This window comes from Pteronotus mesoamericanus, unplaced genomic scaffold (genome assembly GCF_021234165.1).
Source record: "Pteronotus mesoamericanus isolate MK-2021 breed Mesoamerican mustached bat unplaced genomic scaffold, CSHL_Meso_final contig_105, whole genome shotgun sequence".
Lineage (NCBI taxonomy): Eukaryota > Metazoa > Chordata > Mammalia > Chiroptera > Mormoopidae > Pteronotus > Pteronotus mesoamericanus.
Genome location: NW_026555006.1, coordinates 5,658,421 through 5,672,990, shown reverse-complemented (window position 1 = coordinate 5,672,990; position 14,570 = coordinate 5,658,421). Strand labels below are relative to the sequence as shown.

General features: G+C 51.9%; 1 protein-coding gene across 6 annotated transcripts in view; it reads left to right on the top strand.

Annotated features, from left to right (window-relative positions):
• Window positions 1-14,570, top strand: part of SSBP3 (single stranded DNA binding protein 3) — a 156,826-nt gene that overhangs the window by 120,807 nt on the left and 21,449 nt on the right. For 2 of the 6 annotated variants that reach the window (XM_054573478.1, XM_054573469.1), the window contains exons 6-7: window positions 13,144-13,224; window positions 14,122-14,181. The exons of 2 other annotated variants lie outside the window; for them this stretch is intronic. In XM_054573478.1, the coding sequence (XP_054429453.1) occupies window positions 13,144-13,224; window positions 14,122-14,181 (141 nt within the window). The remainder of the gene's footprint in view (window positions 1-13,143; window positions 13,225-14,121; window positions 14,182-14,570) is intronic. 2 more of the 6 variants (XM_054573495.1, XM_054573486.1) reach the window with 1 other exon arrangement.

Here is a 14,570-nt window from a genome sequence, read left to right as displayed (position 1 = left end):
TTTGTGTCTGCACATTCAAGACACACTCCCCCCCCCCCGCCCCCCGCAAAACAAAAAACAAAAAAACCCCGTGAACTCCACATGTCGCTCTGTAACTCTCACTGATGAAATGGAAAGTTGAACATAAATCAATGTCCGCCGCCCTGTTAGCTATGCATCAGCAGTCAGTGCCTGGGAGATTTTCTCCGTAACAAAGCACCCAGCCACTTCATGGGCCTCGACTGCCCCCTAATGCAGAGCTGGCCCCACACCAGGGAGCCCAGTGGGGGCTGCAGCCAGCTCCTGGCTGCCTGCCTGCCTGCCTGCCTCCTCACCCCCAAATTCCCCCCAAGTCTTTACTCTCTGTTGGGTGAAAGGAAGGAGAGCATCTTCAGAAAGACCCTTGGACCCAGGAGGCCTGGGCTGCATTCTTGCTCTGCTCCCTGTGCCCCCGGAGACCCCAGCAGCCATGGCCCCTCACTCTGGGCCTCTTCTGAGCTGTAAGCTGACTCCCGGATCTCCGACTTTTATGGATCTGATACTCAAGGATTGGTGTTAGCAGCTGCCTTCACCTTTCGTTTATTAAGAGCTTGGGCTGGTTTATCCTTTTCCCCTTTGGACCTGGGTTTTTACTTTGGGTTTCTCTTAGAATTGAATTTTTCCCCTGTGCCTGAGAGCTCTTCTGTGGGTTGTTGGCTTACCCCGCACTGTGACTGTGTCTGATCCCCCATAAGATCCTCCCACATCTCATGGGGGGGCACCCCCTTGTGTTTTTGTTTTGTCCGTAGTTGGCTAAGGGGGTAGATCCTCCTTTGCTTCTGCCCCTACCTTTCTTCTCTGCGAATTATGCTGAGGTTTTTCTCCATTTAAAAAAAAAAAGAAGAAGAAAGGTCAAATTCCTCAGCCCTTCTAGCAAAAGAGATTTGAGGAAGAAAATTCCAGAGGAATCCTGTAATAACACGCCTTGGCATTATGCGGATCAGGATAGACCCCTGAGTAAGAGCACGACACTCCAAAAGGAAACTGCTCTCTGGGGAGCCTGGGCTGGGCCCAGGACCAGGGGGCTGGACTGGGGGCCAGGGAGCCTTCTTGTGTATTGCTGGGTGCTAACTGTGAGGCTGTGTTCTAGGAGCTGGGGGTACAGCAGGAACTCCACAGCGTGGGTTCTGGGTTCATGTCCTGTTTTTCCTGAATTAACTCCTTAGGTGACCTTTCTGTGACAGGTTCCCTCTTCCAAATGAAGGCCTTGGGATAAAGGAAGCCCCTGGGCCAGGCCCATTGGTGGCTCCTTGAACTTGTCTTCCAGAAAGCCCTGTCTCTCGCTGAGTCCCAAATGGTGGGATGAGACTTGGTAAGAGCATGGGCAGGGGCCACAGCCCCCATGCAGTGCAGCTGCCATGCTGGTTGCTGTGGTCCCCCAGGGGCTCCTCTGCCTGGGGGGGCACCATATCAGCTCCATGTGCCGTGCAGGGATGGGGGCCGGGGGGCGCCCAGCTGCAGCAGAGGCCTTCTAAGGAGATGGCCTCTGAAGAGAGGTATTACAACATGCAGTGGCTGTGACCAGGGGCCGCGGAGCCGGACAATCCACTGCCACTTCCTGGCAGCGTGTCCTGGGCAAGTTACCCGATCTCCCTGGGTACTGGTTTTCTCAGCTGTGCTGAGAAGCAGCCACTCAGCGAATCACAGTGTCTCCTTTTGGAGTTCTGATGAGGACTGACTATACCTATAAATGCATACAATGTTCCATAATGGCTTGTTGCTGCCACTGAAAGATGACCCACTGGCTTCAGAATCCATGTTGAACAGTGGTCAGAAGCCAGCAGTCAGCCGTTAAGAGCCCCCCGTGTGCCTGTTGGCTCATCTGCCGCCTCGGTGCCCTGTCCCTCTCCCACCCTCTCTCCCCTTTCCCTCCCCAAAGGCACTCTCTCCTTCCTTGGGGCCCTAGGATTGGCATATGGGTTGCCTGGAGAAAGTTAGCTAACTTATCTGAATCTCATCTGTTTCATCTGACAATGGGGGCTGAAGAAAGCCCTGGCCTCTTGGGGCAGCTGTGAGGATGCTGTGAAATGATGCCTCTGGAGCCCTGCTTGGCGCCTGGTGCAGGAGACACTCAGGGTCCTGGGCTGCGGGCACAGCAGGTGTGTGCTGAGGCTGTGCTTTTCTGCAGTCTTGAGGCCAGGTGGAGCTGGACCATCTAGCTCTCTCAAGAGCAAGGGCTGCTGTGAGTTTCCTCTTTCGGTGGCAGCAATATGTGGGAGAGGGTCTGTTGTTCTCAAGCTTTCCCAGTTTTTTAGTGCTTACTCCTCCAGTTTGACTGCCATATCTGGTACCTACGAAGTATAGACCCTCCTTGGCCCTTTAACATGTGACCTCACTCAGTGCCCTGCCACCTTGATTCCTTGTTTCCTCGTTTACACGATGGGAACCAGTGGAGGCAGGGAAGCGGACTGTGTGTCCAGAAGCCTGTGATTCTGTTCCTACATGAAGCAGGCTTGTTCATGTGAGCTTGATAGAAGACACCTCCCCACCCAGGGACGTGGGTCTTTGCCTGTATTCCTGAGTCCTTTCACTATTGAGTATCATTTATTTGAGTTTCAGTTTCCCCACCCGTGAAACAGGAGCAGCTCCACCTGCTTCACCAGCTTGATAGGAATGAAAGGCCGATTAGAAATCTGCCCAAGGCCTCCTTCCCAGGGGCTGGCATGTATGGGGCAGACTCCAGCCTGGGCTAACTGCAGGTCGGTGCGATAGCTAGTTCCCCTCCCTCAGTGCTCTTCCTGTCAGTGGCGTCTCTTCATTTATAAAAGAAGAAAAGCCCAGGTTCTTGGTAAGATCAAGATCTTTGTGATGTAGCCCCTGCCACCCGCATCTTGTTGTTGGACCAAAAGCTGCTGCTCCCTGAGACAAGGGCCAGAGCGGTTGCTCTCAAACCCAGTTTCTACCCCTCCAACATGTCTCCATGGCCTCTTCCTTGGGGCGCAGAATTGTCCCCTTTCCTTCTTGAAGGCTTTTCAATCTCAAGTGAGTTTTATTCTGGAAGACTTGAGCAAAGTCTTTCCCCATTCATCCCCCAAGATCTAAAAAGATATGCCCCAATTGCAGATCTGATTACGTGTCCCTTTCTCAGATTAATTATGGTAGCTGATCTTGAGAGACTTAGCCTGGACAGGGGTCCAAGAGTTTGGAGACTTGCAGCCTGTTCTGAAGCAGTGACTTTACCTGCTGCAGCTCAGTCTTTCAAGCTGTAAAATGCAACAGCATTAGAAGGAGTAGATGTGGGAGGTGCAGTGATAAACAGAAGAAATCCGTTCCCTCTCCTCTGAGACTTCAGAGGCTTGAGGGTAGAAGAAAGAAGGGGCCACTTGAAGGACAAAACAAGCCCTGTAGAGTTCGCTGAAGAGCACCCAACATCAGGGGGGACCTGGAGGACCTCCCTTGGTGAGGGCCATCCTTCCAGCGTGGTGAGTGAGACTGGCTCAGGTTACGATGGGTGACACGTTGGTGGGCGTCGGGGCAGCTCCCTGGGAATGGGGTAGTAGGAAGGCTTAGTCAAAGAAAGGGGGTTCCCTGAAACAGTGGGGACTGCAAGGCACAGCTTGGTGTATCAGCATCCTCGCCTTGGTGAGGGCCTGCACTCCAGGTGTCTAAGTCCCGTGGCTCTCTGTGCGGAGGTGGGGCAGCCCATTTTACAGGAGAGGTAAGTGAGTATGTGGGGAACTGCAGACCTCTCCAGGCCTGTGAATCTGGGGCTTTTCCAACAGCATCCACCACACAGCTGCCCCCCGTGTCTCCTCTAAGGAGCACCAGGCTTTATCACCCGCGGCCCAGGTAACTGGGCAGGCTTCCTAAACCGGTTTTTCCCCAGATTCCTGGTTTTCCTTGCCCCATCCTGTTGCATCTCTTTAGCTGAGGAAGATGAGATCTTGGGCCATACCCCAAGTTTCTCCAGGACAAGGCAGCTTGAGCAACCACCCAGTTATCCAGGTAGCCACAAAACTAAAGGGGAAAACCTTGGTGGACACTTGGAATTGAATTCTGGCGTTCTGCATTTGTGGCTGCCAGGGCTCTGCAGCCCCCCCTTCCTAGTTGGATGTGACGAATTTTTAGTTTTTGGAATTGTCTGTTGGGGACACATGGGGGTAGGGTAGGAAGGCGGTGTGCGTGCCTGAGTCTGGAGTGAAGTAGAGCAGGAATTCTCTGGGTGGACAAGACAGCACCTTTTTAATATGTGCCTCGCCATCTCCACGCTGTCATGAGTCACAGCAGAGGCTAAGCTGGTGAGAGGTGCGATGGGGGCTGGTGGGCAGGAGCGGGGCACGTCTGTGCAGCACTGTGCATTTTCGCAGCAAAAGTCCATTATTTTTGAGGGGAAAGGAGGATTTGATTCTCTTGACGTGGTAGGTGTCCTCCCCATGTGTTGTTCTGGGGGGGTGGATGGTTCTGAGTCCTGGGTTCGTCTCTACTTCCCCACTCACCTGCAGAGCAGATCTTTACTGCAGCGAGCAGACGGGCAGGAAGAGGTGTGCTGCCTGGGGCCTGGCTAGAAGCCCACGCAGTTGGGACTGGGTGTTGGAAACCTTCACCTGGCCATTTGATTTCCATTTGATTCCCATTTGATTCCCATTTGATTCCTTAATGTTAGCTCTTTTGCTAACATTAATGAGAGCTGGCTGATCAGGGCTGGGGTGTGGCTTAGTGGGGGAACAGGACGGATGGAAGGGGCCGCTCACAGACAAGCTCTAACAAGTTTCCTCACTCCATAGGCAGTCAGCAAGAGATGGGAATTAGCACCCTAGATAGCTATGGATTCAGTGTTTTCCAGTAGCCATAAGTCTTGATTTCTAATTTAGGAGAAGGCAAGGAAACATCTTTAAAAAGAAACAGAATGGATGTATGGCTCCCAAGAAAATATAGATCTGATCGCCATTGCTTTGTACAAGTTACTGATAGTTGACGCCCCTGCTCCTTGGCCCGCCATTCCCAGCCCCAGGGTCCCCATCTGGTGTGTAAGGCCCTCCGGCACCACACCCACTCCGCCCACTCCTGCCTCTGTCAGAGGATGCCTGTTTATCCTGCCCAGTGTGGTGGTTCTGTAATCGCTGCCTTCTCGCTCCCTAGCATACCTGATACCAGCCTCTGTTGAGGTGCTGCTGTGGTTATAGTTATACTTCCAACCAGCCTGGGACTCTGCAGAAGGGCCAGAGTGCTGCTAATTTATGTGTCTTTAGTGCTTCGTGCATACTCAGCCCTAATAGCTGGATGCACTGCCAGATGGACATGGGTTCTGCCCATGTGTTCTGGGTATTCATGCTTTTTCTTGGTCCCTGAAAATAGCGCCCAGATATGTGGACACAGGCGCATACAGAGAAATCTCCTAGGGAGGCCTGAAATATTTAGTGGCTGGAGACGAAGTCACTTCTCTTATCCTCATCCCAACCGTAACCAATCAAGGTAGAGCCCTTTGTTGGGATGACCCTATAGAATTCCTCTGTGATTTCATGACATAGGAGAGGGTCAAAGAGTGTGAACCTGCTGCGAGATCTCAGAGCTGCAGTCAAGCCCCCAGAATGCTGACAAGCACGGGAAGAGCTTGTTCCCCAGCGTTGTGAAAAGAAGGACGTTGGGGAGGAGGTCAGTAAGGACATACTCTGGGACTGGCCCGCTGGACGTGAGTGCCGATTTTTGTGTTGATAATGATAAAAGGTCATTTTGTTCAAGACTAATGGCTAAGAAAGCTGGGGCTCAGAGATGGGCCAACAGGACAGGGCGGTGGGAAAACCAGACCTCCAGTTTGCTGACCCCTGGTACAGCACTCGTTCTGTGTGTCCTCAGTGGGATAAAGCATAGCTTTGATAAATAGTACCATAGTGTCACTGGATTTCAGTCTTCTGTAAATGAGGTTAATGTTTGCTTTACTTACCTTATTAGGGAGATGTGAGGTTAAGAATCAGAAAGTAGATGAATTGCTTTGGTTTTTTCCCTTGAGAATTTAAAAAGACCCCAGCTTTTTCCCCCTTCACTGTTGAAACCCATTACCTAGTTCAAGTGTTGGCAAACTTTTCCTGTGAAGGGCCAGACAGTAAATATTTTAGGCTTTGTGTGCCATCTGGTCTCTGTCGCAGCTACTCAACTCTGCCATTATGTCCTAAAACCAGCCGTGGATGGTACATGAGTGAGCGTGGCTGTGTTCCAATAAAACTTTATTTACAGCCCTGGCCAGGTGGCTCGGTTGGAGCCTTGTCCCATACACCAGAAAGCTGCGGTTTCAGTTACTGGTCAGCACATGTATGGAGGTAACTAGTTGATGCCTCTGTCTCTGTCTCTTTTCCTCCCCCACCCCACCCTCCTTTCTCTCTAAAATTAATAAACATATCCTTGGGTGAGAATTTAAAAAAAGAAAAGTTTATTTACAAAAACAGGTGGCAGACCAGATTTGGCCGAGAGCCATAGCCTGCCACCTAGCCAACATGTGGCTCTGCTCTTGGGGTCCTCGTGCTGCAGTTGGCCTCTGCCTCCTGCCCCATTCTGGATGCGCAGTGTGGTGCAGGGAACCGAGCCTGGACCTAGGACCAGTGAGTCTGTGTCTCTGGGGCTCAGTCTTTCCTTCTGTGCGCAGGGCTGGGGGAAGAGGCAAGGAGCAATGTGTGGAAGAGCTCCATGTTAGGTCTTGGACGCCGCCTGTACTTTCATTTGCCATGTTTCCTCCCTTTGTTTTAAAAAGCATGGCCTGCTGATTCTGTGTCTTTGTCTCTGTGGGGCAAGCATGCTCTTAGCCTCTTGAGCCAATTGTTTGCTGAGCGCCTCCTGCAGGTGTCTTGGAGGCCCTTTGACAAAGCCAAATTCACAAGTGTGCAGAACTCTCACTCGCCCTGCCTGGCTGCCCAGCGCCGTCCTGCCTCAAGAGAGGCACGGGAAAGGGGGGTCAGCCAGGGCCTTTGCTCAGATGGAAAACAGTGAGCTTTTTGCTGATCTTGGCTCAGAGTAAACCTCGGTGCCTGTGAGGATCCGCGATGTTACAAGGGGGTAGACGTTTCGTACCATCCCACTCCCTCTAATTGGTGACTTCTCCACCATCCCAGGAAGATGGGCCACCACCACTTGCCAGACTTCTCCCTGGCAAAACCCATTCCACTTGTCCAGTGTCTGTAGAGGATCATGATTGTTGTGGGCACCTCTCCTTGGCAACCAGGAGCCCCCTGACTGTGAGCTCTCTGGGGGTCATGCTAAAGCCCTGGTGGTCCCCTCACCGTTGGGTGTGGCCCAGCCTAGCCCTTGAGGACCTGCCGGGCGCGTCAGGCTTGCTTTGGCTGGGCATGGAGATGGCTCAGACGCGCTCTGCCCTCAGCTCCAACTCCAGCTTGTACCCCCAACATACACACGGAGAAACCTTGTCCCCTGAGGGAACAGAAGCAGGATAGGAAGGCAACTGTTCAAGCCACTGCTGAGTTGTTCCTATGGGTCAAAGTGAGAAAATAACTTTCTATTGGATGAGCTGCATTTTAAAGGGAGGGAGAATTTAGAACGCTCCCTTCCTCACCCCACCAGGTGGTCAGCTTCCCGCTCCAGGGAGGCCATGAGTGGAGCAGACTGAGGTGACAGATTTGGGATGTCAGCAGCACACAGGCACACCTTGGACCTCTCTCCAGAATGCGTTTATAGCATTTTCCATCACCATTCATGTCCAAGGAGCAAATTGGATTGTCTGTCGTATGCCTTTTACCGTGTGTCTAATCAATGTAATTTTATATTCATTAAAGTGACACGCCCAACAGACAGATTACAGAGGCCACCAGTAATGCAAGTCATCCATCTCCCGCGGCCAGTTGATAAAACACCCCATCAGCCTTGCCAGACCAGTGGCCAGTGTCCCAGGAGCTAGGAGGCCAGGGATGTGTGGAGTGTTTTGTCTCAGAGCAACCTGAATCTTCCAGGCCCCCTTCCCCAAAGGCCTTCTGCAAAGATGGTAACGAAGCTGCCTTCTGTTTGGGTATCGCTGGGCAGTGTAGAACGTCCTCTCATAGCTTTCCTGTGCAGAAAGTTCCAACCGGACTCCTTGGCCATCTTACGGGGGAGACGCCCAAGGCCCAGGTTGTAAGGCGGGACTCCCGCTGCAGTGCCCTGGCTTTCAAGGCCCCTGCTTTCGCCGCTGGCCGTGGCCTGTCCTCGTCTGTGTTTTCTTCCAGGCTTCCTTCTGCCCTGAGAAAGCCTGGAAGGAAGTCTCAGCTCTGTTTCTCTGAGATTCTGTGATTTCTAGGCAGGTGAAAGCAGCTTTGGGGAGTGTGGGGTGGCATTTGGTGAAGGAGCAGTGCATTTTAGAAATAGGAAACTTAGCACATAGCTTTTATTACTTTTCCTAAAGCAAAAAAAAAACCCCAAAAAACAAAAAAAAAAAAACCCAGTGCAGGTTTTTTAAAAAAATTTTTGTAATTTGTAATTTTAAGGAGCTTTATTCCCTCACCCCCAAGAGTCTAGCTCAGAGGACCAACTTGGCCACCATGTTTAACTTTTTCTGGTTCCTTAAACTCAAAGGTGTCACATGTACCCACCCAGGGGCTATTGACAGTGGCCGTAGGTATGTCAGCCTCTTGGCTGAGCCCCATTGTCCTGTCCAGGCCCTGATGTCCATGTGGGATGTAAGGCAGTGTCATTGCCCTTGAGGAGCCCACAGGGTACCCACAGATAAGGCAGACTCTGAAGGAGATGCCTTGTATTCAGAGAGAAACTGAGCAGGTAGCAGGATAGGCTTCACCAAGGAGGACATAGGGGCTTTCAACAGGCGGAAGGGGGCAAGTCCAGCTCCCACTCTCCCTGGAAAATGGGCAGTGAATGGCTACTGGGGCATGAGGCATGGGGGGACCATGGACGACTGGGGAACCTTCTGTGTGCCTGCCTCTGTCAGCTGTTCCACTATCCTGCAATATTTGTAGAATGTCCCCCATTTCCTTATGAGGAAACTAGACTCACAGTATGTCCAGGAGGAGCTGGGATTGGAAGCCAGGTCTGTGTAACTGAAGCCTTCCCATAATACCACAAGCCCATCTCTTGAAATACGGGGACTTAACTAAGACATGACCAGGGGCATAGGTGGGTCCTGCTGACTGACGGTTCTGAAATGCTTTTCCACAGAGATTTCACATCCATTGTATGGCGGGAATGCTCACTCCTCACCACGGCAATGCTTGGCTTTTCCACTTAACCGTGTGTCTGGGCTTCAGAGTTTTAGTGGAATGGCCCAGTGTGTGCCTTGGTCACACCCATCACAGAGCCTCCCCAGAAGCTGCTAGATGTAACACTACCCAATGCTGAAATTACAGGAAAAAGAATTAAAAGGAAGTGAGGGAATTACGTATCTCTGGTCAGAGAGCTTGGGAATGGCTGAGACAGAATGGCACGTCCATTAACAGGGTCTGGGGCAGAGCGAAAGCCCAGTAAGTGGGCACATTTCCTGCTTCCTTTTTCTAGACTCAGTAGAGGGATTTCCAGAGTTGGGTTCTCCCACTCCCTTGACTCCGGGGAGGGTGGCTTACAGTGGAGTTCTGACTTCTGGGTTCTCATCCCATCTTCCTGATGGTCTACATTCTGTGGCCACTCTGTACCTCAGTTCACTTGTCACCTTCTCTTGAGCTTGTTTGTCCCTTGTGCCCTCATCCTCCCCAGCTAGTCTGAAAACTTTCAGAGCCAAGAAAGGTCTCATGCAACTTGACCGCCCCCCTCCCCCCAGCATGGGGCTGGCCATGATATGCATGTGGGTTAGTGACTAGATGTACCCGCAAGTCCTTCAGCCTCTAGTAGCTCTTCCTCTTTGCTCCTTGCATTCTGTACTGCTCATGGGCTTGTGGAGTGGTGAGCCAGCTAAGATCCCCAGGGCCTTTAGAACCACACTTTGAGGCCTGACTCAACCATTTAATAGCCATGCAGCCCTGGGCAAGTGGCTTCACTTTCTAAGGCTCTCAGATCCTTGGCTGTAAAATGCAGCGAAAGGGCCCTTACTGTGAGGGGTGGAGGATTACGTGAGCTAAAGCAGGTCAGGGCCGCGTTTCTTCATGTGGGATGTGTAGCTCCATCATTATTACTATAATTGTTCCCATTTCAGTGATGAGAGAACAGAAGTCCAGTCAGTGGCAGAGTTAGGATTCGAACCCAGATCTTCCCACACCCTGTTTCTTTATCTAAAATGAATGGGGATGTGATGCCATGATGGAGTTAGGAGATGTGGCTCAGCCTCCAACTGTTCTCAGTGGCCTTGGACATCACACCACTGTAACGGGCCTCTCTTTTCTCTCCTATAAGTGAAGGAAGGACATTGGCTGGCAGGGTATATCAGAGCCACCCAAGAAACAGGTGGCTTGCCAGACAGGTGTGGTTCTCCCTAAGCTTCTAGTAAGGACCCTTCCCCCCACCCCCGCCCTGGTCTAACCTGATACTCTGCGCCCCTCTGCTGTATGCCCAGCTCCACTCCGCTGTGGTGTGCTGGGGACAGGTGGTGATGGTATTTTCTCTTTGGGTGACGGGCTGGGCTGGGTCAGGGTTCCCTTGCCCTCAGTTTTCTGAACCCCATCTCCAAGTCAGAGGGGAGATTTCTGAGCTGCTGCTCCCTCCCCAGACTAACAGCCCACTCCGCACTCCCGCCGCAGGCTGGGCTGGGGCCTCACTGGCCATCTTGCTGGGCAGGGTGAGGGGGCTTTCTACTCATCAGGCCTGTGCCTTGAGGCAGCTGCGTTGAGGCAGACTCGTGTCATGTCCGCTCATGCAGAGACCAGAGTCCGAAAAGAGCCTCTGAGGGAGACACAGAGCCGCCTCCTGGGCCTCCGAGGGTCCAAGCGACAGCTGAGCCTCTAGACTCAGGTTCAGTATGGACCTTGAGTAAGGACTGCCGTCTTTGGAGGCCCCCTGTTGGATGCTTTGTTCGTGTTTCCTGTAATCAGTCATGGAGTCAGCCACTACTAACCTCTCCTGGCTGACGGGGGCACACAGGTGTGAGGGACCTGGGCGAAGCCACACTGCTCTCCCCAGGATGCACTGGATGCCACCAGGGTGGGTGGGCAATGAAGGATTAGGAGGGAGGAGGTGCTCCCTTCTTGCCAGGAGCTGAAGAACCGACAGAAGGCCCCCTCTTGGCAACTGGACCTCACCCTTGAACCCTCCTTGTCTGTTCTTTTTATTTTCCCTTTTTTCGGGGTTGGCTTCAAATTATCTTATTTTGTTTACATTGCACCCAAGTTTTATGGTACAAAAGACTTGCAGGTGCAAATATGTCCCGCCTTCATTAACTTCCCCTTCCTTTTTAATTTATGTGATTTCAATTTTCCTTCCCTGTACTGTTAATTAGGGGACCCTCTAATCAGTGCCATTATCACAGTGGTATTCATGTTTAGGAAAGCCGCTAAACAAATGCTTGCAAAATTGCTAAATGGCTAATTAATGTCTGTTAATTAAGAAAATTGCTCATGGTAACAAACCATGCCGTTGCTGGCAGCCGCTAGAAAGACACACACTTGTTGAAATTAGTAGCGTGGCAGGTAGGGGAACATCTGCTCCGCGGAGCTTTCCGGAAGTGAGCGGCCCCTGGCTTGGGGACAAACTCCAGGCCTGTCCTCAGTGGCACCACAGGGTTCCTGAGTGGCCCCCTCCGTCTTTCTCTCTCACCTCTTCTCTGGGTGTTCGTGCCCACCAGCTCAGGCCCACCCCTGCATCCCCTCCTCAGTTCTAGGCTGTACTTCCTGAGCAGGTGGGAGGCCGGGCAGCCTGACTCTGAAGGCAGCGGCCGAGGAAGCAAACCCTACCTGAGCCCCTCAAAGATTCTTTCTCTCCTTGTCCTTTTTAATGTAGCCACACCCATTCCCATGCACGTTTTGAATTTTTCTCAAAGGCAACTTCCATGGGTTAGAACAGTCATGGGTGTAGGGAAGGGTGAATTAGGAAGGGCTCCTCGTCACCAGCAGCACCGCCCAGCTCTGAATGCTCCAAGTGGGCAGGGAGGCTGGCTGTGCCCTGCAGTAGGAAATATATTTTACACTGTAACCCCAGTACACACACGCACGCATGCGCGCGCGTGCGAAACACAGGTTAGTGAAAAATACTTCCTTTAAAACACAAAGAGCTCTCTGATATTTTCTATTATATTTTTAAAATTCTGTTCCAGGTTTTAAAAACAAAACAAAACAATGGTTGCAACCCACTAAATTGATTTCACTATCCACTAATAGGTTGCAACCCACAGTTTGACCAACCGCATGGTCTAAGTGAACTCATATGTCCCTTCCCATTGAGGGAATTCCAGGTAGTGATGCCCAGGGCTTTAGAGGTCAGCTTGGAACTGTGGATGGCTTGTCACCGGCTGGAATGGAAAACCCAGCCTCTGCACCCACCCACCCAGCGCAGCAGTCAGGGGCCTGCAGCCCCGTCCCCCTACCCTGCTCTCTGCCTCTGGGCTGCAGGGGTTGGGGTGGGCCTCGGCTCTGCCATTTACCGGCTTTGTGCCTGTGGCCTGGTCCCTCCGTTCCTTGAGAGTCAGTTTCCTCAGTGGTAAAAATGGGAATGAGGAACCCCACCTCACAGGGCCACTTTTCAAGTGAAGGTGAATTAATGTACTACACTGAGTGGGTGCTCTGTAACTGTCTCTTCCTCTCGTTTGCCCATTCGTTCTATCTCTGGCACTACCCTGCTTCTCCTGTCTGTTCTCATTCAGCCATCAGTAAGTACACTGGTCTCTAGGTGCCTGCAATCTGTATCTGTCCTCCCAGACTGGGAGCTCCTTGAGGGCAGGGCCTCTTACACAGCCTGCAGAGTCGGTCCATTTCTGTGCATACTGTGTTCTCTGAGCCCATGTGAACCAACGTATTTAACATGGCAAACTCTGCTCCAGCAATCCTAGTCGATGCCCGGGCCCCGGCTCCTGCGTGCTTTGACAAAGGAGCTCAATTTGACTTTTCATTCCTGTGAATCCTCACAAAGGTGTTTATCAGCTTCTCTCCCTCCCGCTCGCCATCTTCCAATGAGCCGGTGATCTAGGCAGCAGCTCGCACCTCCCTGCCAACCAGAGCCCGCCGCCCGCACGCCCGCCGCCCACCCTCCGTTTTGGTTTAATTTTTGTTCTTTTAAGCTTCTCCTGCGCTTCTCCATGTGCTGTGATCTATAACCTGCCTCTACTGTCTGGCCTCACAGGGTCCTCCGGGGTCACAGCCCTCGCCGCACGCACAGCCTCCACCCCACAATCCCAGCAGCATGATGGGACCCCACAGTCAGGTAACGCACTTGGCTCGCCCGCCCGCCGGGGGGCGCGGGGCACCAGGAGGACAGAGCCAGCAGAGGAAAAACAAAAATCAAAATGTGCTCTCGCCATTGCCTTCGAGTCTTGATTGACAAAGGAAGTGTTTTTGAAAAAAAAATATATTATTTTCTAAAGAGAGTCTTCATTCCTTGGACATCACACCCAGCTTGGATATGAAACAAAAAGAAAAGAAAAACATTTCTGTGACCTTGTCAGCGGCCTTTGCGTTTTTGTTTTCTCCTCTCTCACTTTTGGTTTGGTTTTTTGAGTTTGGTTAACCATTTGTCTGTAACCGAAGCTGCACCCCTAGCCTTTTCTTTGTGCACTCTCGCTGCTGAGAAAGCTTTCCTGCCCATTCCCTGCATTACGTTAGGGAGCCCGCTGTCCCCTTACCATTTTCATTGTGTGTCCCCCTCGGAACCTCGCTCCCCTTCCCCGCCCCCTTTGTCAGTGGTTTCTGTGTGTGTGTGCGTGTGTCCAGCTTTGTCTGCACACCCTGAACATTGTATGTATAGGGCCCTTCTCTGATTTCTTTGATTTGCCCTTCCCAAGAGCAGAAGTTTCCCTCCTTAGCCCCACATAGATGTCGCTGCTCTTCTGCGTCCTGTGCAAAGTCCCAACTGCTGCCCCATCACCCAAAGTCGACCTCCCTAAACAAACACAGATACAGAGTTGGAGTTTCACGTGTTGTGGCATCTATTGTTTCCTCTGTCCAAGGGGACTTTTGCCCAAAGGGAAGAGGCCACCAGGAGAAAGAGAGTTTAAAAGATTGTTAGTTGTAACAAAACTGGACTTTGTGGAGTGGAGTGCATTTGTGTTTGTCACTGTGCGGGAGCGCAGGCTGTCATTGAACTAATTCCCTGTAATTGCAGCCTTTTATGTCACCGCGATACGCAGGCGGCCCCAGGCCCCCGATCAGAATGGGAAACCAGGTACTGTACCTTTTCATGTTCTCTCTCCCCTCACTCAGCCACCCTTGACCCCAGTTGGACTCTTGATTCCCATCGAAAATGTGGGGAGCCCTGGCTGGTATGGCTCAGTGGATTGAGTGCCAGCCTACGAACTGAAAGGTCGCTGGTTTGATTCCCGATCAGGGCACATGCCTGGGTTGCGAGACAGGTCTCCAGTTGGGGAGTGTGCAAGAGGCAACCGAATCAATTTTTCTTTCCTTCCCTCCCCCTCTCTCTAAAAATAAATAAGTAAATAAATAAATACAATCTTTAAAACAAAAAATGGGGAAAGGATTGGGAGGTAGAGGGACAGGTTTTAACAAGGTAGCTTTTACAAGCAGGGCCCCAGAGAGGGCCCTGTGTCCACTCCG